We start from the raw sequence: 27,151 nt of genomic DNA on the forward strand, positions 1-27,151 counted from the left end.
CGCCCATTCACAGTGGCGTCGGCGACTTTTCCAACTAACTTTCCGACGACCCAAATCGGCGCATGGGAGTATCCGAAGTCCCTCTTTATTTTTTTCAACGTCCTGAATCCATTTATGACATTCATTTCCCGAAATTCAACCGTTTTAGTATAGTTTTATTAATTGGCACCTTTATGTGCTTAGGTGCAATTGTGTATGACGTTTTCATCCCCTCTTATTTACATGGCTCTTCGAAGACGAAGTATCTATGAGTGGACCCCTTATAAAATGCATATTTTACTATTAGAAATGCATACATGAAATGTTTATGAGTAAATTGGATTTACACTTTATGTTATATTATCATGCTTTATCGATTTTATGTTCTTTGTGGTATATATGATTGATGACTATATACCTACTTATGAACGTGGTTTTACAATATGATATTTTAGTTACTGAGCTCCGATTATGATAACACTACTAAGCATATTATATACGATATATGTTTTACGCGAAGGTTTTATGGCATGCTAGGGTTTTCGGAAACCTATTACATATTATACTATTGAGTTTTCCTAAACTTTGGGGGTTAGTATGTTGATGAATAACTGTTTCAATATTACTTATATATAAACTTTGTCCACTCGTGTTTTGTTTTGCGCCCCCTCAGAATTTAGATTCGAGGCGTACAATCGTGGCGTCAAGGCACTCTCGCATTGGCATCTTCGAGTTCTCTTGGTGTAGGACCCATCTCTTTGTTCATTCATTTTTATATTATTCTATTTTTTTGTCTCGGATTAGTTGTATGCTCTGAACACGTTCCATAAATGCATATTCATTATAATTAAATTTACAAGTTTTAGTTATGTCGGTTAATTGTTTCTAGTTCTCATGCATCCTAATTTGTCACCTTCGGGTGTCGGCCAGCACGTGTCTACCCTAGTGTTTGGAGAATATCAAGGTCCAGCGTGTCATTATGGCACGAAATGTTGGACGGTGAAGCATCAACACGTAGATAAAATGGGTGTAACGGAGATGAGAATGCTTCGTTGGATGTGTGGGCACATGAGAAATGATAAGATTTGGAATGAGGATATCCGTGGTAAAGTAGGAGTAGCCGAAATTGAAGGAAAGATGAGAGAAAATCGGTTACAGGGGTTTGGACATGTGAAATGAAGGCCTACTGACGCTCCGGTTAGAAGATGAGATTACGGGACATAAGTTCAGGGTTGAAGGGGTAGAGGAAGACCTAGGAAGACTTTGGAAGAGATTCTAAGAAAAGACTTAAGAGTACTTGGATCTAACGGAAGACGTGACGCAAAACCGAATGCAATGGTGTTCTAGGATTCATATAGCCGACCCCACTTAATGGGAAAAGGCTTTGTTGTTGTTGTAGTATCTCAAAACCTTAGCAAAAAGATTAAAGACTGCAAAAACCGACTATCGCTTCCATATTTCATTCAATGTACAAGACAATCCATGTGGTTCATGCAATGCAAGAACCAACTCCTTTACATGGAGATTAACTCATCTTCAATTTTATTCGGGCTTCCTATTGAAATCTCAATTGTATAAGTCTCCCCGACGCATTTCGTCAGGGACAATCCTAATTTCATATGATCGACTTTGCGGTTCTCGTGAACTACCAACTTGTTTGGTATTTATTCTTCTTCAGCAAGACATTCTTTGGACGAATTGGGTGCTAAGAGAAATTCTTGTGTCCCATAAGAGGACTACATCATTCCGGTTCTTGTTTAATTGTATTTCATGGGCGTACGGTGACATGTTTCTCTGAGAGGACCTAAGAATTTCATGAAAGCTAGCGCCCAAAACCAACATTATTTTTCTATACTAAAACTCAAACCAACACGTACTGTTCACGGACAGTGGAGTGGCGAAAATGCCCTCGATTTGGTTTGTTCCCAGGCGTGTTTTTCGTTGCTTGCATGGTTAAAAGGTGTCACGCGTTTGTCATCGATGATTTCAGAAGGGGTATCTCTTCTTCATGGACCACAACCTCTCTTTTTTCTGAACTCTTCTTTCCATTTCCGTCTCTGTCTCACAAACCCTTTTGTTTCTCTCAGACCTTTCCTTGCCTCGCTTTCCGATTTCAAGTTCTCTATGTGTCTCGATTTTTTGCAGAAAACGGTTAAGTTAGTAAAATTTGTTTAGATCGTTTTGTTGGGGGTTGCAGACTACATCGTTCTCTCACTGACAAATAGTCAATTGGTCTCGATTTGCCAAATATTTGGAGCCCATAAAGGATCGCGTTGCCTGCTACCGATTTAGTGAAGGTAATTCTTTGCTTTGAATGTTATATGATTGGGAGTGTAAATTTGGATTTATAAATGGGTTTTTTGTTTAAATATTTTGGTTGTGATTTTGGGGATTTTGTTTATGGCTTCAGATTCTGGGTGATGGTGGTAAATTTGGTTTTGCTTTTTGTTTCAAGAGATCCGGTTTTTCTGGTTTCTGATGTTTCTTTGCAGCTTACGAATGCCTTTGTATTTAAGGTGACCAGTTTTGAAATTCTACGCTTTTGATTCGACTTGCAGTTTGAGATGTGATTTTAAAGCTGAAAGTTCCATGCTTTTTTATTAATCTTAAATCAGATTAGTTAATTATAGTTAAATTATTATTGTTATTATTTTTAATGTTATGCAGCTGAAATAGCTAAAGTTGAGAAAGTACAATTGGAGTTTAGAGTCTTGCACTTGGGAGTGTCAATTTGGATTTATAAATGGGTGTTTTGTTTACATTTTTTGGTTTTGATTTTGGGGATTTTGTTTGTGGCTTCAAATTCTGGGTGATGGTGGTTGATTTGGTTTTGTTTTTGGATTCAGGAGATCCAGTTTTTTGGGTTTTTGGCGTTTCTTTGTAGCCTGCGAAGGCCTCTGTATTTAAGGTGAGCAGTTTTAAAATTTTACGTTTTTTATTCGATTTGCAGCCTGAGATATGATTTTAAATCTGAAATTTTCAAACTTTTCGATTAATCTTTGTAACAACCCGTCCCGAGATTTACGAAACAGAAAAGGTAATTTTATATTTTTACTAAGTTTGGGATATTTTTCCTTTTAAAAATGGTTTTAGACCCTTAAATGATGTGCCCAAGGGGTCCACCCCTGTTTTGTTGTCCCCGGTTTCCTCTTGCCTGTGTACCACGTGGCATTCATTATCTTTCTCTCTCTGCTCTCCTTCTCCCCGAACTCCCTTTCTGTCTCATTTTTATCCTTCTCCCTCACAGTTCTCTCCTTCCATAGCTAGCACCGAGATGGTGCTTTGGAGACGACCACCAGATGCCACCCTCACTTGTGGGATGTCCCTAATCTCTCTTAGACTCTCTTACTTCAATCTCTTAACTCTGCAACTGCATCACCGTGGCTGAGCCGCCTTGTTCGACATCGGTTATCGATTCCCCAGCATGAGAGTAAGATTCTAGACCTTTGAATTAATCCTTCTCTTGTCTATAGTTGTTGACTAAACTTTTGTACATGTTTTAGACGTCAAACCACGAAGAAACCACCTCAGGAATTTCTCCACGTTTTTCGACGAGCAGCACCGCCCATTTTGAGGCAATTTCCAGCCAAACCACAGCGAGTTGGCCGGTTTGCAAGGTAGTAATCTCTTCGTCTCGCTGAGTACTACAACTTTCCTTTTTATTTCACCCAATTTCGTTGAATATTGAAGAAGTTATATCCATTTGAATCTTACCCAGTTTCCGGCGACCTTCGAGGCCTTCGAGGCATTTTCTGGCCAAACCACGGTGAGTTAGACATCGTGCGAGGTATCATGCTCTTCATCTCTTCGAGGGATATGATTTCCGTTTTTGAATCACTCGATTTCATTAAGTATTGACAAAGTTATGAGTGTTTAAAGTTAGGGAAGTTTCTGGCCGAATTCCGGTCTTCTTCTTCCTTGGGTTTGGCGACCCATCAAACGCCCATCGGGCCTTTCCTGCCGAGCCCAACCCAAACCCATTTCTTTTATTTATTTATTTTGTTTTAATTTTAAATAAAAAGGCCTTTGGACCGTTTTATTTAGGGCCATAGGCCCATCCTCTTCAGAACCCAAAAGCCCTTAGGCTTAAGGCCTTTGGGCTGTAGTTGTTGGAGGCCCTAAGCCCAACCCCAACCTTTTTAATTATTTTTGTTTATTAAATTGATTTCAAAAACCCTAAGGCTTTCAGGTCATGTTCCTTAGGGCCTTAGGCCCGTGCCCTCTAAACCCTAAATCCCCTAGGCTTAACCCAACACCCTTAAGACCCAAGTCCTATCCGGTGGAATATTCTCTAGAATATTCCCCTGTTGACTTTTACGGAATTTATCCGGGACTCTTCTCAGGGTAATTCGACGTCTTGAATCCATTTCCAACGTTCGTTTTCCCAAATTCAATTGTTATAATAGAGTTTTATTAATTTGAGTCTTTATGTGCTTAGGGGCAATTATTGTGGCGTTTCCATCTTCGCTAGTTTGCGTGGCTCTTCGGCGGCTAAGTATTTGTGAGTGGACCCCTTCTAAAATGCATGTTTTGATAGTAGAAATGCATACATGAAAAGCATGATTTAACAATTATGTTTTGTGAGACGCTTTGAGATAACATGTTTACTGAGACTATTTTGAATTATTACTATTTTTCCTATAACCCGTGTTCTTATAGAATATCTGATAGATGACGATATGATATTTAGAACATGATTAGAACACTTCTTTATAGTATAGATGATGGATGACTTTATACTATGAAGTTGATTTTCTATATATATATGTTCAATGGTTTGTACTTACCTAGTGGTCCATTCCGCTATGGAACGTAGGGATAGATTCTGGTCCGTCCCAGGCGACGGTATGGTGTTGGCATAGGGTTTGGAGTGTGTTTCCTCTGGTTATTTAGCACAGGGATGGGGAGCCGGCATAGGGCCTGGAGTGTATTTTCCTTTGACTGTCTGCTCAGAGACAAGGAGCCGGCATAGGGCCTGGAGGTTATTGGACAATTCACTAGTGATTATTATATATGAGTTATGATTTGAGACATTGCACGACATGCTAGGTTTCGAAAAACCTATTTTGATCATGATATATGGGTTTTCATAAACCTGTGGGTTAATATGTTGATAACTGTTTTATTATATATATATATCAACTTGGTCCACTCGTGTTTGTTTTGTGCCCCCTTCAAGACTTAGAATCTAGGCATACAATCCCGGCATCCAGGCACTTCCGCATCGGCATCTTCGAGTCCTCTCAGTGTAGGATCCATCCTTTGTTTTATTCAATTTTATATTATTTCTTTTAGTATTCTAGCTAGTTGTATGCTCTGAACACGTTCCTTAAATGCTTATTATTTATTCTTTTATATTTATAAGTCTTATCCATCCTTTATTCTCAGCATTTGCACTCAATAAATGACTTTCGTCACCCTCGGATGTCGGCCAACACGTGGCTATCCTGGTATTTGAGAAATATCGGGATCGGGCCGTGTCAATCTTAAATCAGATTAGTTAATTATAGTTAATTTTGAAAAAAAAAATTCTGTTATGTAGCTGAAATAGCTAAAGTTGAGAATGTTGGATATGTTGCCCTAGGGAAGAAATTTTAAACCTACAAAAGCTTGGTTTTCAGGAAATTGCCAATCCTGCATAAACTTTGGGTTTCCTGGTGAGTTCTCTGACTTATTTTTTTCGGGTTTGGTTTTTGAGTTCTCTTTTCTTTGTTCAAATTTTTGTTGACTTTAATTTTAAAAATCGAGGTTTTTTTGTTCAATGGTTTCGTCCATCTTACTGGAATTTTTTGATTTGGGAATTGTAGAAGTTAGTGGCGATTCGTTAACTGGAATGAGAATTCAACTGCACACTTTTCGTTCCTGCCACGAAACTGCGAACTACTCTCTCTGTGGAAAAATAAATTAGGGTTCTTCTTCGATTATCTCAGGTATCCAACCTCTTTTTCTCTTTTGCCTTATGTTTTCTTCTTGCAGCTTTTGTTCCTCAACTTCTTATCAAGAACTAAAAAAGTTTGTTCCTGTGTTGCACTTTTTTCAATAAGTTTTATTCTTAGTTGCTTAAATTGATCTTTTGATTTAGAAGCAGCGGAAGAAATTAATTTTGATGGTCGTCCATTAGACTCTCCATAAGGCACTCCAGTCAAGACAAAATGATAACGAGGATGCACTCCAGTCGAGACAAAAGGATAACGAGGATGAGGCTTTTCCAAAACTAATTTCATCAATACTTTTGACAAATCTGGGAATTATTAAATTGTAATTTCATTTTATGGTTCCATTAATTTTGTTAGAATTGTGATTTGCAAGTTACAAAGAGAATTTCAGTTACTTTGTTTTCTCGATGAAGATTTAGGGTAAAGGTATGGGTTTTAATCAACCAACCATGAATAGAGATGTTACATTATCTATATTGTAATATGAGTTTAGAAGATAATTGCAATTAAACTTATCTGACTTTTTTCTGTTTCATGATGAGGATGTGAAGGTTTTTGGCCGGGGATGGAAAAAGTACGGTCAGGTATGATTTAACTTTATCAATATTTCATGCTATTATTAGTCCTGTGAAATATATTTTCTTTAGTGTTGTTTTTTAGCATGTCAATGTGTGAGTGTCTTTTTTAATTTTTTTCAAAAACATATTGAACAATGTTTTGTTTCAACAAATGATTTAAGCCCTTAATGTGTTAGGCATCGCATCATGTTCCAAAGAACTTGAATGGCAGGTTAAAATATATTGTAGCTTTTCAACAAATTCGCTACCCTTAGTCATACTCAGTGCATAAGGCTCCCGCTTTACGCAGGGTCTGGGAGAGGTGAATGTCGGCTAGCCTTAAGATTGTGTACTTTTGAGAACTCCTTTTTAATACAGCTTCATTAAATTTCTCTAAACCGTGGGGAGATGTTGGACAGAATGAATCTTATGGCGTTAAGGGTTGACAGTAGTAGCTCATGCTGATGGATTTTTAGAAAAAAGAAGAAAAAGAAGAAGAAAAAAATGGGTATTTTCCTTTTGTCTTTTGGTTTATGTTTCAATTATATAATGGCTGCAATCTAAATGTTTCTTATTTTTTTATTTGATTTGACTCAACCTTTTGCCTACTTGGAATCCTCCACCGAAAGGCAAATTGGTTTCTGTTTTCTTTCTATTTTTAGGAAAATTTGGGATAGTTAAAAGAAAAAAAAATTAAATAAAAAAGGAGGGTTCCAAGTTACATTTTTTTTTTTTTTTTGAGAAGAAACTGAAACATTTTATTAAAAAAGAAAGGTGAAATTATACAGAAGTGGATAAGAAATCCACCAAGAACAAATCAAGAAAATCTCTCAAGAGGATTTGATTACAAGTAGCAAAACCTTAACCAAAATCACTTTACAGCTGCTAACATATCCCACAGTATGTGAGAAAGAGGGTAATTCTTAAAATCATTCGAAACTGGAGCTCGGAGCCCAGAGGACTGCCCAATATCTTACTCTTCCCCATAGATCTACTACCCCCACACCAGTATAATCCTAAAAAATTCTTTTGTTACACTCCAACCAAATGTTCCAAAAAACTGCCAACACCAGACAACCCCACAAAGCTTTAGCTTTCCTCCCAACTCCTAGAGCCTTAAAATTGGTGCTTAGAAACTCAAAACAACCCTTTGGAATGACCCAACTAACTCTAAACCTCCTGAAACAATTTCCACCACAATTGGATCGTGTAAGAACAGTGGAGAAAAATGTGGTTAACACTCTCCTCCTTAGCTTTACACAAACTGCACCAATGGGGATATAAACAAATAAAAGGGCTTCTCCTTTGAATTTGATCACAAGTATTGCGCTTCCCATTAGCCATTAGCCACACAAGAACTTTGACCTTCGGAGGAACTTTTGATTTCCAAATCTGAGAAGAGGATGAAAAATGTTGCACAATCCCATTGTTGCTCAAGACATAGCGATGGGATTTGCAAGAGAACAATCCTGATAAGTCCAGTTTCCACCTTCTGTTATCCGCTCTTGATTAAGACAAGCAAATATTTTCCACTTTTTGTAATAATCTAGCCGCCTCTTCTATCTCCACCTCATTCAAATTTCTCCTGAAATCAAAATTCCAACTCAAAGAATTGATAGAATGATCCACAAAACTTGAGATGTTCTGATTGTGCATTCTCGATAGCAAGAATAATCTAGGATATTGCTCTTTCAATGGTCCCCCTTCCAACCAACCATCCTCCCAAAACCTCACCCTCTCCCCGTTGCCCACCTCAAACTTGGAGCATTGTAGAAACAATTGGTAACCACACGAAATATCTTTCCAGGGGCTGCGACTTGAAACCCGCAGCGGAGGGTTTTCATTCCACCCATTATCCTGCAGCCCATACTTGCTTCTTATCACCTTATGCTAGAGAGAATTTGGTTCCCTTGGGAATCTCCACAACCACTTAGCCAGTAACGCTTCATTCCGTTTCCTCAAATTCCCCACACCTAAACCCCTTTCCTCCACTAGGTGGTTTTTCTTTCCTTCCTCCACCCCTTCCCAAAGAAACCCTTTCATTAGTTTTTCTAGGCGTCCAATCACCCCGCAAGGAATTTTGAACAAGGACATGTAATAGATTGGCAAGCTTCCCAAAACAGATTGAATCAAAGTTAATATACCTCTTCTGGATAAGAAGGCCTTCTTCCAACTTTGAAGTCTTTTTTTCCATTTTTTCTACCACTGGATCCCAAAACATAAGTGCTCTTGGCCTACCCCTAAGAGGGAGACCCAAGTACTTTATTGGCCAACTACCCACCTCGCAACCCCAATAATCTGCCATCCTTTTTAATTTCTCACAATCTGAGTTTATTCCGGCCAAAGAACACTTTGCTTTGTTGATTTTCAACCCTGAAACAGTACAAAATAAATTGAGCACCTCTAATAAATTGTTCCAAACTTCCTCATCTTCCGCCAGGAACAAAATGGTGTCATCAGCAAATTGAAGATGAGTAATCTCCACCCTTTCTTGCCCAATGCATAAACCCTTGATCAGGTGATTTTCTTGAGCCTTCTCCATTAATCTACTCAAAATATCCAATTTCAAGATTTCCCAACAATGTTGAAACTCAAAAGGCCTCTCAAGCCAAGCTGCCTCAAATTCACTTATTGAGGCCCAATTGATGCCTTCCAAGCCCCAACATGCCTCTTTGTTGCTACTAAACAGGGACTTGAAAAAGTTAACGATATGTTTTTCTATCTCTTATGCATCCTCTACCACTCCCCCGTCATCCGCTTCCAACCTTTCTATATAGTTTCTCTTCCTTCTCCCACTTGCTTTTCTATGGAAAAATTTAGTATTACCGTCCCCTTTTTTAGCCCATTCCACTTTACCTCTCTACCTCCACTTCACTTCTTCCTTATAAGCCAGATCTTCCACAAGGAAAAGTAACTCTTCCCTCTTTCTTTTAGCAACAACATCTAGCCCTTCCATCCCTTCTCTCCTATCTAAATCCTCTATGCTAGCCTCAGCTTCCTTAATGTCTTTCTCGATATCATCGAAAATCTCCTTACTCCATCTTTGCAACTTTCTTTTGATAGTTTTTAACTTGCTCAAAAATTTATAACCCTCCACCTGCTCAGATTGCCACCATTGTTTGAAATTGTTCTTGAAATTTGGGTGTTGTAGCTACATGTTTTCGAATCTGAAAGGACTTGGCCCCCATTTCACTTTGTTAGTATCTAGCTGGATTGGACAATGATCAGAAAGGACCATTGCCAAAGCCAATTGTCTTACCTCTGGAAAAATCTCTTCACAACCTACAGAGAACAAAAATTTGTCTAACTTCCGACACACAGGTTCTTCTCTGAAGTTTGACCGAGTAAATTGAGCATTGAGCAGCTCCAGATCCTTGAGTTTTGTATCTTGGATGAAATCATTAAAATCCCTCATGCTTGTAGTCATCCTTCCCCCATTTGATTTCTCATTTACAAATCTCATCACGTTAAAATCTCCTCCTACACACCATCTTGGTCAGCAAAGGCCGTAAAGGCCAGCCAATTCTTCCCAAAACTCCCTTCACTCTCTATTTTTGCAGGGACCATAAACACCTGATAACCACCATTCCAACCCATTGAGGGCCTTAATTTTTATGGAAACCGAGAAAGCTCCAACCAAAGATTCAATAACTGAGATGTGTTTGGTGTTCCAAATCACAGCTATACCCCCAAATCTTCCTTGAGCAGGAGCATAAATCCACTCTTTAAATTTGCTTCCCCAAACACTAGCCATAAGCCTCCTGTCAATTGATGCTTTCTTTGTTTCATGTAAGATAATGATATCTGGCTTTAAGCACTGGAACTGCTGTTTCAAAATCAACCACTTCTGCCTACTTCCCAAGCCTCTAACATTCCAGCTAATTATCTTCATTAAATCTGACAATGCCCCTTTGAATTTTCTTGTCTCCCTTGTTTCCACCCACAAGCTTGATAACATTGACTTTCCCAGTATTCATTTCATGAAATAAAGACCTTTTCAGTGGAACCAAAGAAACTTTCATATTTGACATGAATTTGGTAGTTCGATTTTGTGCCTCACGTTTGACTGATACGCTAGCCGACCTTTTCCTCCTGCTGTACTTTTAACAGTTTCTTGTTTTTTTCCAGTATCCTTGAATTTAACTTGTTCCAGTATCCTTACTTTACTTTCATAGAATGTTTCTGGTTTCTGTTTGTCTTGGGGGAAAATTTGCATTTGTGGAGAAGTTTTTGGTGAAATATGATCAGGTTTAAAGCTTTGCAGGTTGTTTTGTTTCAACTAGGACTAGTGCTGGATTTTTGTGTGGCAGAAATGAGTTCAAATTTTTCGAAAATAGAATTAGTTGTTTTGAAAATTGGGTTTGAAGGTACTCAACTGTGGTGAAACCGTTGTTCAAAAGGGTTGATGTGGAGCTGATTGCAATTGAATTGGATGAACTGAGTACGAATTTTTCTACCTATTACATGGCAATGCTACAGTTTGCAATTCAGTCCTTACATTAATGTAATTGAATTTTGTCGTATTTCTAAGCCTATTCTTTAATCGTTGTTTTATCTCTGATGGGATTGTGATTGAAAAGAAATTAACTACATTTTCTCTTTGAATGGGGCTTTTCAAGTTTTGGATCTCTCAGTTCTAGTCCATGGGAGATATAATAATGTTTTTATCATCATTGTTATATCGTTTTGCACTCAACATATGTGTAAGAGGAAAGCAATAACATCCTCTGTTTAACAATCCACTTAACGTTGTCAAGTAGATTGCTATATACTTTTATCTTTTGTATATTGCATTACCGTTTTGCAACCCAATCTTTTATATCATTCAAACGTAATTTTTTATACAATTTTCAATCTTGCAGCAACTCGCGGGCATAAATTTCTAGTAAGATAACTGAAAATCTTCACAAAGATACGCACCACCCAAACAGATCAAGGAAAACAGAGGCTATGTAGCAGCATACCCAAACCCAAGTCCACGTTAAAACAGAGGGTTTTTTATTTAATTATTTAGAGCAAGAAGTACAAAATTTTTAATTTCCTAGATTTGTACAAGTTTCCAAGAACCATTTCTCTTTTCAGAGCATGCAACAATGAGACGTATCGAAGTTACTTTGTTCTAAAATGGCATACTCCACATGATCCCAACGTGTAAAGATGAATTGCCTAACAAGGCTCCAACATCTACTGTTTCGTGGACGGATTATGCATTTCATCTTCATTCTCAAAATTCTATTATATTCCGACGTATCTTATACTCGGGCCTTTTTAATCGTTATATCTTGTCATTGATCTTTGACCAAGGATTTAACGACCAAAAATTTCGGAGTATGGTTACTCGGGCATACTAGAAAATCGCACTCATTCTTATATAAAATTGGCTTTTGAAGCTTCCTCTTGCAGATGATCAGTCTCAAATTTCTCTTCCTGGGTTGCCACCACTTGATCCTTTGGACTTCCCTTCGTTTGTTTACGACTTGGGGTCGCTTTCTATGAACTGGTTGTGGGACAGTTCTCCAATGTTGACAAAGCTGATTGGGTCCTCTGCAACACATTTTATGAGTTGGAAGAACAAGTCCCTCTCTCTCTCTCTCTCTCTCTCTCTCTCTCAGTAAATTAAACTAACTGCATACTAATTTTCTGCTTATGTGGTGGATTGGATGGCTAAGCTTTGGAGATTGAGGACCGTAGGACCAACTATACCGTCCAAGTACTTGGACAAGCGACTTGACCGCAAAGAATATGGTGTGAATCTCTTACCAAACAATGATGCCAGCATAAAATGGCTAAACGGAAGGCCAAAAGGGTCTGTTGCTTATGTATCGTTTGGCAGTGTAGTGGCACTCGCAGTTGAGCAAATGGAGGAGCTTGCTTGGGGCCTGAAGAGGAGCAAATGTACTTTCTTGTGGGTGGTTAGAGAAAAAGAAGCGGCAAAGGTCCCAAAAGGGTTCATGGAGGAGACATCCGAGAAGGGTTTAATGGTTTCGTGGTGCCCCCAAATGGAGGTTTTAGCTCATGAGGCAGTTGGATGCTTCATCACACATTGCGGTTGGAACTCAAACTTGGAGGCACTGAGTTTGGGGGTTCCAATGGTGGCATTGCCGCAATGGATGGACCAACGTACGAATGCCAAGTACATTAAAGCTCCAACTGATGAGAAAGGGGTTGTGAGACAAGAAGTAATAGAACATTGCGTAAATGAAGTAATGGAGGGAAAGAGAGGGGAAGAAATACAGAAGAGCGCTGCCAAAAGGAGAGAATTGGCCAGAAAGGCGGTGGCTGAAGGCGGAAGCTCTGACAAAAACATTAACTTGCAAAACTGAAGGTCCAAAGCTAGTGCTCAAGTCCAACAAAATCGAACTGAATCGAATAATTGTGTTTGTAAGGAGCTGCTAAATCTTGCTAATAATGATGCGGTGTTGAAGAAAAAGTATGCTGAGGAGTTTGGGAATGAGTAGCATAGGAGAAGGAACCGCGACTAAGCTAGAGGTTTAGGTTGGTTGTAAAATGGGAGACTAGGAAGTAACAAATGAACCAACCAACCGTAAAGCGTTTATTTCTCGCTAATGATACATCACATGATTTATAAATGTGATATAAAAATATAATATCCCAAACATTCGTTTGTTTTTTTTGACAAACAAACCACACAATAAACCAACCAACCATAATAATTTAATATCGAAACCGTAGTCAGAATTTAAAGAGTCTCGGTCTCGCACCTATTGGAGGGTAATTGGACTTCAGGGTTTGCAACAACGTGAGACGTGTAATTAGCTTGTAGCTGGGTATGAGCGGTGTTCCCCCTTCAGTAAACCTAATCTCTAACTAACCAGTCACTGCATCTCCTCCTCCTCCTCCTCTCTCCGCCATGCCGTTGTCGGCCACTCTCTCTCCTCCCTCTCTCTCTTACTTCCCCCAAACACAACACCACCAACCACAACTCCATCTCCTTCACACTCTCCATCCCCATCTCAAACCCAAAACACTCACCCTTCAATTTCAATCCCCCCAAGCCTCAAGACGATCCCCTAATTACCCTCAGGTCCTCCCTCCCTCTCTCTTACTCTCTCTCCCCCACTCTCTCCCTCTGCAATTCTAATCAATTAACCATTCGGACTGCATTTCACAGGGCGGCGGTGCCGATAATCTCGCCGACGACCCCCGCAGTTGGGGCCGTTCGATCAATTCCGAAGTCGATCTGCGCTACGATTTTGAAGACGACGACGAAGACGATGAAGATGACGAGGACGACGAAGAAGAAGACCGGAGTTTGGATTTGTTGGTGAGGTTTGTTCAGAATGTGTTCAAAAAGGTGTCCAGGCGTGCGAGGAGGGCCGTCCGATCAGTTCTCCCCGTCTCAATTCCCACCAAGTTGGTAATCATTTGATCATAAATTTGGCTCCTACTACCTTAATATTCATTCAGAAAGATTGGATTTTTAAAGCTGAATTGTTAAATTGTTTTTTGTTGTCGGTTTGGCTTTCATATATATAGGTGGGATTTTCTGTTAATGGGGTGCTAATGCTAGCATTCTTGTGGGTCTTGAAGGCATTTCTTGAGGTAATATGTATATATATGTATACATTGTGTAATTTTGCATTCATCTGAAAGGAAAACTCAGTAGGTAAGGTGTCATAGGGAAAGTGGCCCGCAATTCATGGGCATACCAACATTCACACTAACTCAAAGTGGCCCGAGCTGCAGCCTGCAGTTTCTTATGCAGCGTTTTCTGATAATAAGCTCAAGAACAATGCCTTTTTCAAAAGCTTGATCTTTTGCCAAGGCACTGAATTTTCTCTGTTTAGAAGGCCTTCAACAGATTGAAAACTATACAGTTATTAAACCGTCAAGATAGAGAGAAAATTTAGGATTTCGATAGTTGTTTAGGTTTAAGCTTTTCGAATCATCCTGTTGTTATAGATGGTGTTCTTATTGAGGGCTCTCGCGTGAGATGTCATACTTAAAATTACATAAAAAAACAGCAATCAAATTCTTGTATTAGTGTTTGCATTGGCGATGAGTATATTTGTTTTTAGTGATGATTTTTATGCGCTACCTGAATGATTTCCTAATAAAATCTTGAACTTTCATTGTGCTCGTGTTAAATCCAGGTAGTTTGCACCCTTGGAAGTCTGGTGTTCGTAAGCATCTTACTCATTCGTGGGATATGGACTGGAGTAGCCTATTATCAAGATAACCGCAATCAGAAACCCCGCAATTTTGAAGATGACAACCGTCCATGGGCGGGCGCACAGCCCGCAACCTGATACTACCATTCAGAGGAGAGATCTGCTGAATTATAATTTCACACCAGATAGGAGTACACAATAAAGGAGGAACACTTGAGAAATCAAGGATGATGGGAAGATGGCATTAAAATGTGTTTGAGCGTAATCATTGTTCTGGCCTTCATGGAGTTTTAAATATGATGCAACTTCCTGCCTTAATAGATAAACAAAGGTTTGTTATTGTACACAGGTATTCTGTCAAAATTTCGTCAATGAGATTTGAACTTAGGAGTCGGGAGAACTTCCGATCAACTTCGGCTTTGAGACTGAGAAGTGAGAAGACTGGAGAAGAGAACGATGGTGGTGGAGATTGGGAGAGAACGGTGGTGAAAGAGATTGGATAGGGAGAGGGAGAGTGTTCGTTGTCTGGGTGAGAAGTGATAGAGATGAGTGAGTCTGAGACCTAGTTTGGGAGTGAGGTGCTTAAAAAAAAAAAACCCATGAAAAAAAGCTGTGAGGGTTTTAGGTGTTTGGTAAACTGAAAAAAAAAGGGCTTATTTTGGAAGCTGCTGTGAGAATAAGCTGAAATCAAAGGAAAAAGCTGAAGCTGCTATTTGCAGCTTTGGAAAACTGGCTTTTTTTCAAAGCACACGGAGCTACAGTGCTTCTTTAATGAAAAAACCCACTATTAGACTTTTTTTTTTTTTTTTCCAAAAGCACTTTTACAAAAAAGTTTACCAAACACTCTGCTGATTTATTTCATAGCCGTTTATTCTCACAGCAGTTTTTTTTCAAAGCACAGCAATTCCAAACCAGCCCTGAGAGACAGAGATCGAGTGGGGAGAGTTGAGGCCTGAGGGGGGAATACATCAAGTGTGACCGAGTCCATGTGAACTCGGATAACCAATGGAACCAAGTCACATGGATGACGATTTTAATAAAAAATAAAATAAAAATCGATTCAATTCGTTTCGGTATCAACTTTGGAACCGAAACAAAATAATCACAAAACCGAGCCTATCTTGTACCATACCCAACAAGTCGAAAAAACAGAACCGACCGAATTTTTCCGGTTCGGTCCGGGTTTGGTTTCGATTCTTGGAACTTTATGCCCACCCCTAGTTGGGATTTCCTCTAGCAAATTGGAGATTGAGTGTTGTTGGACCAAATAATTGTATTTTAATTTTTACGCATTTAGATTTGACTAGTTTACACTGATTGGTAGCGAAAATCTCATTTTCTATCTTTGCACACCCATAATTTTCAGTAGGGGCGAGAATGAATAATATAACAGTGATATGTAAAAAGAAAGGAAAATGACGTGGGAAAATTATTTATCAATCCCAAGGGAAAAGGTATTCACTAGTTGTCAGTGAGAGAGACTTGTATCTGGGTGGTTGGATTGGGTCCCGGGATTGCTTTAGTTTGCACATGAAACATGGCAACGCCATTTGTCCCTCCCGCACTTTTCCCATCATCATTCACCGTCCTTGTTTTTGTGTCACATCCAATGTATAAGGCCAAGGCCATCTCAATTTTCCAATTTCAGATACATTTTTAATCACTTTGATGAAAATATAAAAATTAATATGTAAATTCATACAATTTTACTTTGGTGAAATTATAAAAACTTAATTTGTTTGAAAATTTTGGTTTATGAATGATTACGCGTATTTGATATTTAATTTAATCCTAATGGTTAGGGTTCTCAGTGTAGCAGTTAGGCAAATTGAGAGGCTAATCAAAACTCAATCTTTTTCACGATGGTTGATGAGATTGCCTAAATTGATTGAACCGAGCTCAAATCATAATTTTTTTCTAGTCCCATCCATGAAAAGATTGAAAATTAAGTTACGTACAAGCGAAGTTTGGTTGAACCTCTCAATGTTTTACCCTAGTATTTCTTTTAAAAAAAAAAAACTATTTTTACCATTTATTTGTATCGTAGGGATGAGACTCACATATGTTGGTGGGCCCTACTTCTATTAGAGATTGTAAAAATATGATAAGTGTATAATTACTCATTTCTTTTACACAAGCAACTACTGGAGGATGGGAAATCCGATATAATACCTCGAATGTAGAGGTAAATACTTTTAACCATGTGAGTTCTCACTGTTAAATCCATTTATGGATTCAAAAGGGAAAATTGATATAAACACTCCAAAAATCTTATCATGACAGTCCTCATAAATGTATTTTTTTTATTAATTATAAAAAATTTAGAGTGTCAAATGAAATTTTAGAGTATCAATAATAATTCCTATTAAAAAATAAAACAATAAATTAAATAAAAGAGAAAAGTATGGAGAGGATTTTACCCTTTGAAAACTAATGGGCCTTGGGCCTTGGGAGTTATAAGTCATTCAATGATCGGGGTCCAATTTCAACGACAGACTCCCTTCGGGCGGCAAAATTTAATTTTCAAAAATCAAAATATAAGAGAGAGAAAGGACAACCGCGGTTAAAAGAGGGTGGTAACGCCAGACCAGCATCGCATCAAAGACAGCCCACCACTCAATCCTGGCCGTCCGTTCCCACCCAATCCTTAACCAAACCCTAACCCCACCTCTGGTTAAATTTCGCATATCCTCTCCCGCATTTCCACCTATAAATCACTCCCCAAATCCCCCCTATTAGATCTCATCAGAAAACACAGAGGATTTCACAGAGGGCGTCTTAATAAACGCCTTCGACTCTTCGTCTCCTTGTTCCTGCGAGCCTCTCGTTCTTCGATCTCTTTTGTTTCGTTTCGCGGTTTCAATCGGGAAAGATGAGGGAGTGCATTTCGGTCCACATCGGTCAGGCCGGTATCCAGGTCGGCAATGCCTGCTGGGAGCTTTACTGCCTTGAGCATGGCCTTCAGGTATCCTCTCAATCTTTCTACCTACATTTCTCTATTGATTTTGTTCGTATGCACATTTGCGTTTTGTATCCGTGATTTGTTCGGTTTCTTTTAGATCTGTGGCTTTTGCGCTCCGATTCGTCGTGATTTGTATGGATCTCTGATTTTATCTCTATTTGGCTCGGTTATCAATCAGATCCGTGTTTTTTGAGAATCGGATACACATATAAATGTTAATTTTGATTTGTATTTGAAAATTAATCAAAATTAACATTACTATTGTTTTCAAATCATTCGATTTTCCTTGGATCTATGATTTAGTGTGTTATTGACAGTCAAATTATATTCTCAGTAAATTTCAAATTTGGATTGTAATTATTCGTTAATTCAACGGATTTTGTTCTTCGATTATTTGTGATGTTATTCGGTATATTTTGTTTCCCTATGGAATGTGAGGATGAAATCGTCAATCACAATAGATTAAAGGCTTGTTTCTCAAGAACATTTGCAGCTTTAGCCTTTTGCCGGTCTTGAGGGCTTGTGCTGCTTTTATCCTTCCTCCATCCTTTGAAGCTTTGTAATTCATTGTCGTTTGTATATACGTAAATTTGTAGTGTATTTTTTTAATTGGATCGGCAGATTAGTTGCTAATTCTCTGTGTTATTGTACAGCCTGATGGCCAAATGCCCGGTGACAAGACTGTTGGTGGAGGTGATGATGCCTTCAACACATTCTTCAGTGAAACTGGAGCTGGCAAGCATGTGCCTCGCGCTGTGTTTGTTGATCTTGAGCCCACTGTGATTGATGAAGTGAGGACTGGTACCTACCGCCAGCTCTTCCACCCTGAGCAACTCATTAGCGGCAAGGAAGATGCTGCCAACAACTTTGCCCGTGGTCACTACACCATTGGCAAGGAAATTGTTGATCTCTGCTTGGACCGCATCCGGAAACTTGCTGACAACTGCACTGGGCTTCAAGGTTTCCTTGTTTTCAATGCTGTTGGTGGAGGGACTGGCTCTGGTCTTGGTTCGCTTCTTTTGGAACGTCTGTCTGTTGATTATGGAAAGAAGTCAAAGCTTGGGTTCACTGTGTATCCATCTCCACAGGTCTCTACATCTGTGGTTGAGCCCTACAACAGTGTCCTCTCAACCCACTCCCTCCTGGAACACACCGATGTTGCAGTGCTCCTTGACAACGAGGCTATCTACGATATCTGCAGGCGCTCTCTTGACATTGAGCGACCCACCTACACCAACCTCAACCGTCTTGTGTCTCAGGTGCAGAAAACTATCTGGTTTATAGTTTTGAGTACAGAATTTAGATCACATTGTTTTTTACGAAGTGATTGTTACTAAATTTTGTTTCTATTTGGTTTTCAGGTCATTTCCTCCTTGACTGCTTCTCTGAGGTTCGATGGTGCCCTTAATGTGGATGTGACTGAATTCCAGACCAACTTGGTTCCATACCCCAGAATCCACTTTATGCTTTCCTCATATGCACCTGTCATCTCTGCGGAAAAGGCGTACCATGAGCAACTCTCAGTGGCTGAAATCACCAACAGTGCCTTTGAGCCCTCATCCATGATGGCAAAGTGTGACCCCCGTCACGGCAAATACATGGCTTGCTGTCTGATGTACCGTGGTGATGTTGTGCCCAAGGATGTGAATGCTGCTGTCGCCACCATAAAAACCAAGCGCACCATTCAGTTTGTGGACTGGTGCCCCACCGGATTCAAGTGCGGTATCAACTATCAGCCACCCACTGTGGTTCCAGGAGGCGACCTTGCCAAGGTCCAGAGGGCTGTGTGCATGATCTCTAACTCGACCAGTGTCGCTGAGGTGTTCTCCCGAATTGACCACAAGTTTGATCTCATGTATGCCAAGCGTGCCTTTGTGCACTGGTATGTGGGTGAGGGTATGGAGGAAGGAGAGTTCTCTGAAGCCCGTGAGGATCTTGCTGCCCTTGAGAAAGATTATGAAGAAGTTGGCGCAGAGTCTGCTGAGGGCGAGGATGATGGAGAGGACGAGTACTAAGTGCCTTGAACTGAAGTTTCTATCGCGTGTTTTGTTATTTGAGTAATATGTTATGCGTATGATGATGCCTTGTGTGTCATCTGGTTGATGTGTGTTTGTGAACTTCTGGTGGAGTTGTTGCGTACTTAATTTGCAATGTTATATATGATATTCCGCATTTCCATTTGACAAAGAACTGGAACTAAACTTGAAACTAAAATTTGGGTTTTTTGAACCTGAAAGTTGGGAATATGGGGACTTGAAGTTGTACCGTGTAGGCTGTAGGAATGAAGCAAGAAACTTCACCATCATTCCAATGACCTAAACAAACCACTTTATAACCCGAAGAGTCGCTTAGCGTCACAGAGATGACTGAAGTTTGAAACGATCCGGTACCTGTTTTGGGGCTTTTCCCCGCTTGTTTTCTTAGTCTTGAATGGAGCTCTCAATAGCACAACAGCACTGAATTTGTTCACAAAACGTGCATAATGGAACTTCATCAAGTTGGTTTTTATTATAAATCATAAAAATTTAACTCGACATTGTTCAAGGGCACTAGCCAGAACAGCATCGCATTGCATTTGAGCATAAGATTGGAGACAGAAATAAAAAGATAACAAAGTTATTGATAAGTTTGAGATTTATACAGAGAAGGAATAAACAAGAGCCTAGAAAATAGTTGGCCGGAACCTGTATTTGGATTCTAAGTTATGAGAAGGACTTGTGCTTCACTTTACACGTGGTGCTATTTGAGAAATCCTTTCGTCTTCCAGAAGTTCATACGGATCAATGTATTGGGGTGGTGACATCGGCGAACTGCTTCCGTCATGGACAAAAGTCGATCCAAAGTACTGCCCAAGGAGATTGAAGGATCAGTGTCTTACACTTAATACAATGAAAACAGTCACTAACCTCTCTCTCTACCGCCTAAAGGTCAAACAATCACAAAATTTCTCTCATTAACTCTCCTAATCCAATCAATTATATATACATCGTTGAAATACGCTTTCCTATTTACAACATAGTAATGATTTCACCGAACGTGCATCTACCTTGAAGAAACCTTACCATCATTATAAGAGCAGTTCCTGACTATATTCCAACCATGTTTAAATTAACAAACGACGGGTGAATAACATATCAGACAATCATTGTTGTCCTACATCTTTACAGGTTAAACTTTTGAGAATAGTGGTAAATTAGGAAAACTTTAACGTAGTATCGAAAAGGAGTTGAGCTCTTCCAGTGATAAGGACAGGCTCCCTCACATCCTAACAACTTAAGTTTTAGGGGTTAATACACTAACAAAAACTTAATAATAATGAAGCAAACGTGTCAGGACGGCACTTGTCATAATACACAGGCCAACGTGTCAGGACGGCAAGCAAGATTAAAATTATGAACAAACTTAAGGCCAAGGAAGAGAGTTTACCAAGTAGAGAGCAGAGAAGAGTGCTACAGTTATGAGGATCAATGGCCAAAACCCCAAGAAGAATGTCCCTCCGATTGTCAGCAAGAGTCTGGCCCGAGGGATTAACCCCTGAAAACAAATGAAGTTATGAACATTCCTTGAGCTTCTGCAAGTCTATTGCCACATGTACAAAGCAACACCATTCAAGTAAATAGGGCAGTGAATTGTGCTGAAGCTAAATATATAGTTTTGAAACAACAAAACGTTGCTCGTACTACTTATTTCATGAAAACTATTAAACTAACGGTTACTGTAAACGTAGGATATGGTGCGCCAAAAGCTCAGATTAGATTGATTTTACAATCATCTAACACAACAAAACCAATAACGAAATAAAAGTGATACAACCTCAAGGCCTTCGCTGTTCAACTGCATGGACCGCTCCCTTTGATTTGCAAGGCTTTTCTCAATTTCGGTTGAGACTGCATTTCTAGCCGAGAAACCTCTATCTTTGTTTCTCATCTCCTCATTCATTCCATACTCAGTCCTCTCTTTTTCCTCAAGCAAAGAAGTGGGATTCATACCCCTCCTCCTTAATTCCTTCATAAACAACGACTCCGGAGGTTCTTCACCTGAAACATAAACTTACAACTCAGCAACATACAGATTCTACCATTCCCTTGACATCCTTTAATTTCAATCAACTGACCCATTAAATCCAATTAACTCCATTGTTATCTGCCCACAAATACTATTAAAATTCAATCTTTGCGCTCAATTTACAAAAAAAAATTATTCTTTCAGATTTAACCACCCAGTAATTAACAAACCCTTTTTCTAAGTAGAATTAAAGTGACCAAATATATAGACAATATAAATTTCATCACACAAACTAATTAAACCAATATTTCAAAACAACTCCTTGCATGCAACCGAGTTCGAATCCCCCTCCTCGGAGTTTAGATTAATTTAAAGTAGAATATCGCTCGTATCAAAACAAATTCCCAAAATCTCAACAAAACAACTGATTAACCCCAACTTTTACTTGCTAAATAAGAACCAGAAAATAATTTCGAAAAGCGAGAGAGAGAGAGAGAGAGAGAGAGAGAGAGAATTTTGAAGAGCTCACCATTGCTTTTGCTGTCAGATTCTTGAGCTTTGCAGCAGACGCCAAACCTCCTCCTATTTCTCAAGTGATATCCATACGCTCTGTATCCTGACAACCTGATTAAACTTGTCCTCGACTGAAATTCCGGGAAAGCCCAGCTGGATTTTCCGGGAAAATTCGACTGGGAAACTGGGATTGGAGAGAGAGAGCACTTCAACATTTGAACAGACGCCATTCTCAATGGAAAAATAATCTCATTTCGCTGCCGATAGCTAAAACAAAGAAGAAAAATAAGAGATTTTTTTTTTTTTCTTTTTTTTCTGAGAGCGAAGGCTTTGTTCAGAGAATCAGAGGTGAAGAAGCAAGTGGCGACAAGGTGTGCGGGTGTATTTTAGCGGCAGAGAGGTGTTGGCGGCTATCTTGCGCGGGAGATGGCGTGGTCTGCTTCTTGTGGCTGAGACTTGCGGTCAGAGAGGTAGAGTAAGATTCTGGAATTTTTTATGTCCGGAACACGTGTACACCACATATAACTGGATCAATATTTCATTTTTTAAGTTGTTAATTTTTTAAAACAATTATTTTATCATTTATTTAATGATACGTAATGTATTAATCCGTGTATCTCTCCTTCCCTCCAATTCATTCTTCTTAAAACGATTATAATTAAGTCACGTAAACATTTTGTGTGACTTTTTTTTACAAAGAGAAAAAAGTAAAATGAAAGAGAAATGGAGGGGAATGACGAGAATTTAGAAGATAAAGAATCTTACTCAGAGAGACTGACGTTATTATTTTCACAGTTTTTTGCCCCTTTACTACTTTTTAAGTCTTATGAAATACACACTTCTCTGCCTTACTTTTTTTTTTGTCTCAGTTTCAACATAAATTTTGATTTGTCTGCTACTTTAAAAATTGCATAGGGCTTTTCGTTAAGTTCTCTATTAAGTGATTACGTGTATAATTTTGGCCCACCACATGTGTCAAGAATTAGCACTAGACACACTGACTTAGATTTACAAGTGAATCTCTCCTATACGTGAGGAATTTAGTGGGCCAAAGTTATGTCACTTATTACTACAGTCTAGTGGTATTCCTCTCCACTTGTAAGTAAGAGGTCTTAGGTTCGATTCTTACCAAAGTAGAATTTGAACCATATTATTGTCAGCTCATTGTGAGGCTAAGCTCACTAGGGGTGGGTTCAAAAAACCGAAAACCGAAAAAAACCGAAAACCAAACCGGACCGAGGCCGAAAAAAACCGAACCGAAAAAAAACCGAACCGAAACTGTCAAACCGAACCGAACCGAATCTGGTCAGTTCGGTTTCGGTTTTTGAGGTTCGAAAACCGAACCAAACCGAACCGAACCGAATTATATATATTTAATTATTTTTTTCAATATTATAAATAGTTTATTCATACAATCATAACAAAACAAAACCTGTTCCCAAGTTGGTTTCAGGGAAAATTTTCAAGTTGCAGCGCAAGGGTTCGAACCCTCATGCCTCCAACATTTCAGAAACGTTTTTTAATTTTTTTGAGAAATCCCCTTTAAGTTAACCCTAGCAGCCACACCTTTTATTCATTCCCCTCTTCTCTCTCTCGTTCCCTTCCCTGCCTCCAGTGTAACCCTAACTAACCCAGTAACATTCTCGCGCAGCCGAGCCTCCTCTCTGTCTTTCTCAAACTCTCTGTCTCTCTTGGTCTTGAATCCCAGGCGACCCGCGACGGCGCGACCCTTCTCACTCTCAATCTCTCACAGTGAAGCAGCTTCTGGTGGAGAAGCTGGCAGCGAGACGGAAACTGAAGTTCAAGATATACCTCCTCTGCAAATTGTAATGCTTATCGTCGGCACACGAGGAGATGTGCAGCCGTTTGTTGCCATTGGAAAGCGATTGCAGGTCTCGCATTTATGTGCTTTTAGCTATATAGAACTTAACAGTGAAATGCTTCATAATTTTGTGTGTAACTGATTGGGAATGTTGACATCAATTGTGAGATAATTGTTTATCTTTCGCTGGATATATGCTCGTGCTCGGTTTTGCTTAGTGTTCTCTGCTGGTGATTAATTTTATGACAAAAATTGATTTTGTTTCGGTGAAATTTTAGTTGCTTTGTTTGTGCCTGTTAGTCACATCCATTTTACTTCTAACGCTCTTTGTGTGCGTGTATTTATGCATAAAGATATAATTCAATCAGAGTACATTGAGAATTTTACCTTTTGTGATGGAAATTTTAGAGGCGATGAGTGAAAATAAAATATAGCTCTTCTTGGGAAGCTTATCCCGGACTTTATGTGAATTGACGAATGTGTTTACTTGCAGGAATATGGCCATAGGGTTAGGCTAGCAACTCATGCAAATTTCAAAGATTTTGTCCTTACTGCTGGGTTGGAGTTCTATCCTTTAGGTGGAGATCCAAAGGTTCTTGCTGGTTGTAAGTTCAGAATTTGTTTCTTTTTCATGCCCTGCATACAATAATGATGAGTCTTTGGTCTGTTTATTCCATCATTTGTTAATTTCTGAAATTATTACTTTGCATAAAGTTTAGTTAATGTAACCGCTACCTTGTTCCACGTTTCAAACTTATTTTAGCATTGAAGTTTTAATTTTCATGTACCTTATTCTGCTTGCTTGAATCGTTAGGAAATAATCTTGGAAATTTAACATTGAAGATTCTGGCCCATTTGTCTGTGTGTTCCTTAAAAAACACACATATGTGAACATGCCTGTCTTATTTATTGGATTTGTATTGATGTAGTGCTTTTGTTTTTTACAGATATGGTCAAGAATAAAGGTTTTTTGCCATCAGGACCTTCGGAAATTCGCCGTGTGCTTCGGCGACCTCGAACAAGTGAAGGCGATGATCCTGATCCAAGTGGAGCTCACCAACATGGACCTCAAATCCATCTCCTCCAGGTCCTTGCCCGACCCGCATACCCTCCGAAAGTCCTCTCACCTCCTCGGCCCCAAAGTCCTCCAGGTATTGACTCCTCTCCGTAATTTCTCTCGTGAATTTTCTGGTGGGTGCTGAAATGGATTGCTGTGATTCAACTGATGATGGAAGGAGGTTTTATGTGGAATTAAAGACAAGCCATGAGGTTGAGATCTGTTTTTCTTCACTTTCCATTACATGCAAATTTTTTCTTCTCTGAGTTTTCTTATGTAACTGACTGTAATTTCTCATTCAATTGTGCAGTTGGACAACCATAAGATAGAGTACGAGTTTGAGAAAGAAAAGCTCCTCAAATTTTGGGTACATTACTGTTTTAAAGACAAGCCATGAGGTTGAGATCTGTTTTTCTTCAATAGCTTTTGTTAGAGATTGACATGCATAGTTTAAATCATTTCGATAGTAAATAAATGAGTAGAAGTCAGTTTGAAAAGAAAATAAACTTTGCGAAATTTTGTAGCATTTAAATGGTGATGTAAAGCAATGATGTATAACTAGTTAAGATGGCAGATAAAAGCTTAAGTTGGTGGATATGAAAATAGTTCAATTGGTGGAAGATTGTTCAAGGTAAGAGTCTGTAGTCTCTGCATTTCTTAACAATTGAATAGAATGTGAACATTCAAAGTTCTAATACACATTTGTTTCACAATTGTATAGGACTCTCTATTGACGAGTTCTCGAGGAAGAAGTTGGATGCAACTGCAGAGGAGCTCAGTGAGGAGAAAGCTTTGGCATACTCTTGCCTCTCTTAGATGCTCTTGGCCTTTCCTTGGTGTGGTTGTAAGTTGGCCTCCCTGCAATGTGTGAGAAAAGCAGCTGAAGTTTTGAATAATGCCATTGTTAAGATAGATATGTTAATGATGCAGAAGCTGCTTCTGTGGGTTTTACAGTTGTTGAGCCCAATATTCTATTCGGACACTTCAAACTTTTTCTTCTTTTAGTTGCATATTTGAATGGGATTGTCCCATTGACGTAAAATAATCCATATCTGCCTTGATTCTAATTTGTTAGTTCTTGTGCTTATGTTGATTTCCAAGACTTTCTTGGAGGAAAAAAAAAAAAAAAAACCGAAAAAAAACCGAACCCGAACCGAAAAAACCAAACCGAAAAAAAAACCGAACCGAAAAAAACCGAAAAAAATATGGGCCAAACCGAACCGAACCGAAATTTCGGTTTGGTTTTGGTTTTGGCAAAAAACCGAACCGATAAGAACCGAACCCAGCCCTAAAGCTCACCCTCTCCCTCTTAGTGTATATAATATCGTTGTTAAAAAAAAAGTTATGACACGTTATTACTTAATAAAGAACTTGATGGAAAGCCTCAATGAAGTATTAAAGTATCACAAAAATCAAAATTTAGATATAAATTGAGGCGAAAAAAAATTAGGAGATTTTAACGAAACACTTCGGATACTGTTTACTTTTAACAAAAAAAATATTTTTATTCTAAAAAGTCACTCATGGTACTATTTACTTACAACACATTTTTGTTATTTTGATTAAAACTCAAAGTTTTCAAGCCATTTTCATTAATTTTCCTAAAAAATTAAGGATAGCAAAGTACAAATTTCATGATACTTGAGGGTTACAAAGTAAGAATTACTTTTTTTTTTGTTTTGTTTTTTTTTTTTTGTGAATCGGAGTATTTATTTATTCACACTATTGGAAAAAATATAATGATATTTTCTCTGTTAATTTGTCTTAATATATTTGTTACTTCCTAGTAAAAACAAAAGCAATGACGTTTTAACAGTGATTCTAATTTTCTTTTTCGTATAAAATCTTAATTTAATTTGTTTATTTCTTGTTTGGTTTTGAAATACAACTATATATTTAAACCACATACTAATCATTAACGAAAAAATATTACTAAATTGTTGTGTTAGTGACAATCTAGTTTGTTTAGTTTAATCCCCGATTTGATGATTTCTATGTTTGCAGGAGTCTTATTATGCACAAAAACTCTCACAAAACTATTAGGCAATTTGGCACTAGTCCTATCACCTCATTAGAGGTATATGATTTTGATATGATCAGCCGTTATTGTGCTAGCGGTATTTCTCTTCTTGAATTCGGAAGATGACTAACATTTGAATCCCTTTTGCTCGTTGATAAAAGAAAAATG

The 27,151-nt window shown here is 38.7% G+C and overlaps 5 protein-coding genes and 1 long non-coding RNA gene across 16 annotated transcripts; 3 read left to right on the top strand and 3 right to left on the bottom strand.

Annotated features, from left to right (window-relative positions):
• The first annotated feature begins 6,987 nt into the window (after positions 1–6,987).
• Positions 6,988–14,948, top strand: LOC103436315 (protein SHORT HYPOCOTYL IN WHITE LIGHT 1). 3 transcript variants are annotated; one of them, XR_011580528.1, is made up of 4 exons: positions 6,988–13,517; positions 13,605–13,850; positions 13,970–14,035; positions 14,587–14,948. XR_011580528.1 is itself a non-coding variant. In XM_008374737.4 (4 exons), the coding sequence occupies exons 1-4, from the start codon at positions 13,344–13,346 to the stop codon at positions 14,740–14,742; spliced, it is 642 nt and encodes a 213-aa protein (XP_008372959.3). In that variant the 5' UTR covers positions 13,157–13,343; the 3' UTR covers positions 14,743–14,948. The 3 variants fall into 3 exon arrangements, 2 of the variants coding, with proteins under 2 accessions (XP_008372960.3, XP_008372959.3); XM_008374737.4 differs by having other exon boundaries at positions 13,157–13,517; XM_008374738.4 differs by lacking the exon at positions 13,970–14,035 and having other exon boundaries at positions 13,155–13,517.
• On the bottom strand, positions 9,333–10,430 carry LOC139196137 (uncharacterized). The gene is made up of 3 exons (XM_070821798.1): positions 10,046–10,430; positions 9,732–9,952; positions 9,333–9,569 (listed from the first exon to the last, which is right to left on the bottom strand). Exons 1-3 carry the CDS (start codon positions 10,428–10,430, stop codon positions 9,333–9,335), a joined length of 843 nt encoding a protein of 280 aa, XP_070677899.1.
• A 2,225-nt stretch (positions 14,949–17,173) lies between the features above and the next one.
• Positions 17,174–19,738, top strand: LOC103436316 (tubulin alpha chain). Of its 2 annotated transcripts, XM_070820969.1 has the most exons (4): positions 17,310–17,569; positions 18,220–18,825; positions 18,928–19,388; positions 19,471–19,738. In XM_070820969.1, exons 1-4 carry the CDS (start codon positions 17,477–17,479, stop codon positions 19,625–19,627), a joined length of 1,317 nt encoding a protein of 438 aa, XP_070677070.1. In that variant the 5' UTR covers positions 17,310–17,476; the 3' UTR covers positions 19,628–19,738. The 2 variants fall into 2 exon arrangements, with proteins under 2 accessions (XP_008372961.1, XP_070677070.1); XM_008374739.3 differs by having other exon boundaries at positions 17,174–17,569; positions 18,928–19,738.
• LOC139195701 (uncharacterized) lies at positions 19,226–20,072 on the bottom strand. The gene is made up of 2 exons (XR_011580529.1): positions 19,895–20,072; positions 19,226–19,839 (listed from the first exon to the last, which is right to left on the bottom strand). It is a non-coding gene; the product is annotated as an uncharacterized lncRNA (long non-coding RNA).
• Positions 20,073–20,166: 94 nt separating this feature from the next.
• LOC103436318 (uncharacterized) lies at positions 20,167–22,584 on the bottom strand. The gene is made up of 4 exons (XM_008374741.4): positions 22,101–22,584; positions 21,380–21,603; positions 20,993–21,100; positions 20,167–20,411 (listed from the first exon to the last, which is right to left on the bottom strand). Exons 1-4 carry the CDS (start codon positions 22,312–22,314, stop codon positions 20,289–20,291), a joined length of 669 nt encoding a protein of 222 aa, XP_008372963.1. The 5' UTR covers positions 22,315–22,584; the 3' UTR covers positions 20,167–20,288.
• A 953-nt stretch (positions 22,585–23,537) lies between these two features.
• LOC103436319 (sterol 3-beta-glucosyltransferase UGT80A2-like) lies at positions 23,538–26,030 on the top strand. Of its 8 annotated transcripts, none has more exons than XR_003773208.2 (6): positions 23,600–23,976; positions 24,400–24,511; positions 24,854–25,175; positions 25,274–25,361; positions 25,538–25,594; positions 25,685–26,030. XR_003773208.2 is itself a non-coding variant. In XM_029102170.2 (5 exons), the coding sequence occupies exons 1-4, from the start codon at positions 23,914–23,916 to the stop codon at positions 25,285–25,287; spliced, it is 393 nt and encodes a 130-aa protein (XP_028958003.1). In that variant the 5' UTR covers positions 23,600–23,913; the 3' UTR covers positions 25,288–25,330; positions 25,685–26,030. The 8 variants fall into 8 exon arrangements, 1 of the variants encoding a protein (XP_028958003.1); XR_003773209.2 differs by having other exon boundaries at positions 25,274–25,330; XR_003773205.2 differs by having other exon boundaries at positions 24,854–25,057.
• The last annotated feature ends 1,121 nt before the right edge of the window (positions 26,031–27,151 follow it).

Source organism: Malus domestica, chromosome 05 (genome assembly GCF_042453785.1).
Source record: "Malus domestica chromosome 05, GDT2T_hap1".
In the NCBI taxonomy this organism is placed as follows: domain Eukaryota; kingdom Viridiplantae; phylum Streptophyta; class Magnoliopsida; order Rosales; family Rosaceae; genus Malus; species Malus domestica.